General features: G+C 42.9%; 1 protein-coding gene across 3 annotated transcripts; it reads right to left on the bottom strand.

The window, feature by feature from the left end:
- Positions 1-802: 802 nt before the first annotated feature.
- Positions 803-5537, bottom strand: LOC123159865 (protein transport protein Sec61 subunit alpha-like). 3 transcript variants are annotated; one of them, XM_044577678.1, is made up of 7 exons: positions 5156-5537; positions 4489-4868; positions 3546-3767; positions 2089-2404; positions 1565-1692; positions 1265-1403; positions 803-1194 (listed from the first exon to the last, which is right to left on the bottom strand). In XM_044577678.1, exons 2-7 carry the CDS (start codon positions 4824-4826, stop codon positions 958-960), a joined length of 1380 nt encoding a protein of 459 aa, XP_044433613.1. In that variant the 5' UTR covers positions 4827-4868; positions 5156-5537; the 3' UTR covers positions 803-957. The 3 variants fall into 3 exon arrangements, with proteins under 3 accessions (XP_044433613.1, XP_044433614.1, XP_044433615.1); XM_044577679.1 differs by having other exon boundaries at positions 1265-1400; XM_044577680.1 differs by having other exon boundaries at positions 4489-4819.
- Positions 5538-5750: the final 213 nt, after the last annotated feature.

Raw genomic sequence — 5750 nt, 5'->3', positions numbered from 1 at the left:
GTCAGCGGCCGAAAAATCGCCTGGGGGGCCTTGTTGGGGGCGCGGCTAGAGATGCTCTAATATAAGAGTGTTTTTGACACTACCATGTCCAAACCACCAAAGTTGCAGATGCATAACATGGCCGAACCAGTCAAATTAAATCTTCAGATGCAAAGGCATGGCCAAACAAACAGGCAACCAGGCGCCCATCTGGGACTAGTGCAAGTTTAAGTGCTCCAATAAGAAAGAACTGAAATTGAAATAGCCTAACATCACAAGAAGCATAGTTTGCGGGAGAGCTAAGGGCCTGTTTGGTTCCAAATAAGTCACCAACTTATAAGTCGAAAAGTGAAAAAAGTGACTTATTTTGCCAAACAGACCCGACTTATAAATCACCCCAACTTATAAGCCATAAGTTGCTTCACCCCAACTTAAAACTTATAAGTCACCCCCTTTTGCATGGGTCCCGCCACCTGCATGATGTTGATTGGTGTGGGAAGATGTGTCAGGTGATTTATAAGTCAGGTGACAACCAAACAGGCGTGACTTATAAGTCATTGGTTTTAAGTCACCTGACTTATAAGTCAGGTGACTTATTGGAACCAAACAGGCGCCAAACATCTTGACATTTCTTCCAAATCCAATCACCGTAGGGCAGGCATTGGATGACAATGCCAGGCTGAAATTATCCAAAGCAGACTACATCATATGGATTGGCGAGCATAACAGAAAGGAAATTTAGTTTGACATTAGAGTATGACATCAGTACCTAAGATAAGATTGGCTCCGCGTGGTTAGTTTGGCATCAGAGCATGACATCATATGGTATAACTATTGATCTATATTATTTTGAATTTATGAATGTACACCTTATATCCTTGTCTATCTGTGATGATGATGAGAAGGAGCGCCAATAACGTTTTAGTATAACTTATAACACTAACAACATTAACTCCAACCAACTCCAGACTGAAACTTTCAGAAACCGAAGGCACCAGCCGGCCTTCCTCCAAGGCTGGTCTCTTCGAAGCAGGAGTACAAGACAGTGACGGCGAGCATGATCCCGGTGCCGGAGCCGACCACGCCGGCAAGGCCTGCCAGAAGCCTAAGTGCACCAATGCAGAGTCCCACAAGAAACGCTGCCTTACCGACATAGCACCTCCATAGCAGCAGAGGAACAGAGTCCGGCTGGGCAGTTGTTGCATTCCGTCGCCCCTGTAGGAAGACAAGAAAGTAAGATTACTGCTCTCCAGTCTCCTGATAATTTTAGATTCAACTCACTTACCCCAAGCAACCTGCCAACGTACAACTCTGAATGTGAACAAACACTGAAAAAGGACAATGACACGAGGCCACACCCCAGAAGCTGCCACAGCGCACAAACCAGTGTGTGGAATGGGTGTCTTCCTACGTCAGCCAAGCTGCTTCAATTCCAGGAGGAAATATTAATTTCATTTTACATGTCAGTAAAACTTTCAATTCAAAAGTATCAATGGATAGATAGTCTACTGGTTCTGACTATTTTACGAGCTCATCACCCACAATGCTTTCTTTTAGTAAAAAGTGAATATGGGTGCATACTAACGTTGGTGGTGTGGTCATGTCGTAGGCTAAGCCAATGACTGGAACTGCTTGCCCAAAACATTGTGATTTCTTCCACTTGCCCAGCAAATTGACCACCTTGTTGTTTTCACCAAATTTCACGCGTAACAACTGCAAAATAGTATTCCAAAAGGACATAAAGCATATTACTTCCGTTTGGCATTTTCACCAAATTTACTCGGTATGAAATAGCACCATAATTAATGTTATAGTATATATAATAAATAGTATATATACTTTCCTTTTTGGCATTTCTCAAATTCAGTGCTCCCTCTGATTTTTAAGTATGGCGTCAGGATACATTTTTAGATAAAAAATGAACTGAAAGTGTTGTCCCAATGTCATCAATTGAAAACCAGAGCGAGAATAATATATTGACGCCACAAGTTTAGTAAAATATCACTTTATTAAAAATATTTTTGGAAGCAAATAGAGCTGATCCATGGCAAAAACCACAAATTAATGGTTTTGGCAACTGAGAGTATTCTATAGTGATGTGGCTGGTACCTCTGAGATGAAGTATAGGAATATGGCCAATGCATCATGGAAGAGTAGGGGTGCAAAGGAGAAGTAGGAAAGCTTGATGGCATAGTTCATTTGCATACTAGCCTCCTCACTGGATCTCACTGGCAACATGACATGGAAGCCTTGCAGGCTGAGGACGAATAGAAAGAAGGCGCACGTGGTGAGCATACTAGCCATCTCCGGAAGGTCTAGACTGCCCAACACTTTATGCATCGAAGACAATTTGTAGTTTCCATTAATAATGGAGGAAGTCACAGCTCCTTCTCCGGGGCTAAAAGCTTTCCAGAAAATACTTGCACTGTACAAATGAAAACATATGATCCGTTAAATTGAGTTAATAATTTTTTTTAGCATAACTACAGCACATGTATGTATTATTGCTTGCGCTAACTGACTTAATTGTGTATCAAGACCAGATCTTGCTGGAGCGATGGAGTCGTGACAGTATGACTCCACCCGTCAAGGTTTAAATCACAATGCCTAAGGTTTAAACCACTACCATGAAGCATTGTTTTCCAGTTGAATCAATTTTAGAGCAAAAGCATATAGTCCGCCGGTGCATTTAGTGCTAATATTTGTAGACCCTTCAACAAGGAAAATTAAACATAGCTGACTAGCTGTTATTGTGCTAGAGTCAATCAGTCAAACTTTCATTTAAATACCTTTTTTTCATTTCAATCAAAACCATCAAATGTTCAACTAACCTTGACTTGGGTGATCAACAAGTGAACTTTGTTTATCTTACCCCCTATATTATTAGAACATTATGCCATTCTAATCAAAAAACTGTGATATGGATTCGATTTTTTGTTAATGTAAATTGCTAATCCAAACAAGGAATGATGATAAACAAGTAGTGCAACTCTGCAATTTTGTGGGCATCTTTGCACACCGAATATTCTTTAGAAAAATTAACTAGAAAACAGTCCAAACAATTGTTAATAACCTGACAAACAGTCCATACAATTGTTAATAACCTTAATAAATTTCCACTACTAATATGAAGTGTAATAGCTATATCAGAGGGAAACATGGGTTTTCCGCAGTAAAGGTTTTGGGTCACTGTAACAACTGCATATTCAAAGGTTGTAATTTCTGAAATTTTAGTGTTTCAAAGGACTGCCAAACAATGCATTTATGTTGATGGGCTTGATACAGGAAGCGAAACAGAATATTGATACTTCTTTCTTCTGGAGAACTTCCTCTGCTCGTTGTTTAGCACTAAGTTTCATTTGCAGGAGTTTCTATACATTTAACTGTTAATTTCTACTGCACTATATTATTTACTGTTATGAAATCAGTAACCCACTAAAGCACCGTGTAAAATGCATTTACTGATTAAACTTTTTGTCCATTCAACATGCATCAAACTTCGACTTCTTACTTCATAATGCCCTACAGAAAAGGAATGGAGCATAGTTGTAGGATTTCGGTCTTACCAGATGTCGGTGGCACTGAACAAGGGGATACTCGAAAGAAACCCATATCCCTTTTTAAGGAGATCATCAACATAAATGATGATGACACATCCAAAGAAATGCTGAAGCACGATCAGAATTGACTGCGCTATGGTCAGTTTGCCCAAGATAGTTGAAATTAGCACCCTGCATATTGAAAAATAAGCGGCACAAACTACCCCAAGGAACTTCTGCACCCGATTCCTGAGAAATGACTGATATAATCATTAGACTTATATATGAAAAAAAATTGTGAACAGAACATCAATCTGCATGTGAGAAAGGTATAACTGAATACTCCATCTCGTCAGAAAAGCATCAACAGGGCCCCCATAATAGAACTCTGAAGACTAAAGTCTACAGTATCATGCTCACGGTTTTGGGTACCGCCCGAGAAAAACGGTTACCGGGCGGATACCGAGTTTCTCGCTGCCCCACGAGAAAGATCGATCCCGAGCAAAAAATTCCGATTTTTTTGAATTTTTACGTACAACGTAGTCTGAAATAAGGGAGCATCTCTGTAGTATGACAAAACTTAGCTGCGGCGCGATGGTAACCATGTAGTTACTTCACCCAGACGACGCAGGTTCGATTCCCCTACTCTAAACAACATTTTTTTGTCTATTTTTCAAAAAAATTACGTGAAAAAAGAAGTAGCGGGCAAGAGTCGAACTCCTGACCTCTTTACCTAGAGCGGGTAGATGTTCCACTGAGATACTACCACTTCGTTCTGCAATGTCAGTTTAAGTTCTATCTAACTCTAGTATAAAAAAAATTGAATTCAAAATTCAAAAATAAATTTCGTCCGAAATATATTCGGTATTTCTCGGTAACCGTGGTAACCGAGAATCTCGCCCCCCCACGAGAAAATTCGTCCATTCGGAATCCAAAACCCTGAAAGGCTTATATCATCAGTAGTACTTACAGGAGCGTCCGGTCCTCATGATTGTTCACCCTAAGAACCTTCAACCGCAGCAACAAATGAAGCAACATCTCGGACAGAACGAGGGGCATGATCCCGTCACACATAACGGAGTTGAGGTCGGGCATGTCAACCCAGTACTGAGATTCAGCAGCCGATGGAGAACGGACTCCATATCCATACACATGCAGTTGGCTGCCGACAAGGTAGATGAGGAGGGAGACGGCCGTGTAAGCCAGCTTCTGGCGGTGAGGGACCGTGCTGCTAGGCCTCTGGACCTCCGGTAAGATCCCCACCAGCTGCAGGGCCAGATTGGGCAGCCCCAGCCTGCGATCTGCCATTGAATTTGTGATGAAATGCAGCTAGATTACAATTGTTAGTACCTGCGGCATGCAGAGAAGTGAAGCAATGGAGTTTAAAAGGTTGGCAGAGAATCCATTGCGACTGGATTGGATTAACCAAACGCCAGCAACACCAACGTTTGGAAACTACAGCAGAGAAAGAAAATACTTCTGTACTAACTAGAGGGCCGACTTTCACGTACTATACTAAATGGTTTATAACTAAAACTAAAATGGAACTAATCTGGGACAAATCATACAGTAGTACTTTGCTGGATGCCTATTACTAGTATATTAGTATATCCCAATGCTGCTGCAGCGTACAGTACCTTGCAAGCAGAGGCTTGCTTCTCCAGGTTCAGTACGCCTGCATGCACTTGTCACTTTATCAGGTCCCGATCGAGCTCACTACGTCTGCATGCCCTGATCAGCTGCTGCTCGTACGTCTGCATGCACTGATCCGGGTGCTGGAAGATGGGACGGGGCGGGGCGGGGTGGAGGCGTCCTGTTGGCGGCGGCCGCTTCAGTATGGTGGAAGACGGCGACAGCGGGAGACGGCGCGATCCGGCAGAAGAGGCCAGGAAGACGGCGTGATCCGGGCGACGTCTGCGGCGGGAGCCAAAAGCACGTACGATGCGGCGGTTATATATGATTCTGTGCGGGGAAGTGTAGAGACTAAACAGGAGGTTTGGGATCGAACACTTGCTTGTATTGATCTGCTGCTCAAGATATATACAGCGTCCAACGTACACACGCATATCTCTAACCAACTAACAGACTAACTAGACAGCCCTAGATGCTAGGAAGAGGCATGCAAGGCATGCCGGTCGTGGTTAGTTGGCGACGTGCATGGGCCTGTAGACCCGTTCCAACAGGAAGGAGATGGCTTTGATGGCGGACGGAGGGCCGGCGAGGACGAGCTCC

This window comes from Triticum aestivum, chromosome 7B, assembly GCF_018294505.1.
Source record: "Triticum aestivum cultivar Chinese Spring chromosome 7B, IWGSC CS RefSeq v2.1, whole genome shotgun sequence".
Classification (NCBI taxonomy): Eukaryota; Viridiplantae; Streptophyta; class Magnoliopsida; order Poales; family Poaceae; genus Triticum; species Triticum aestivum.
This window is presented reverse-complemented; position numbering and strand designations above follow the sequence as displayed.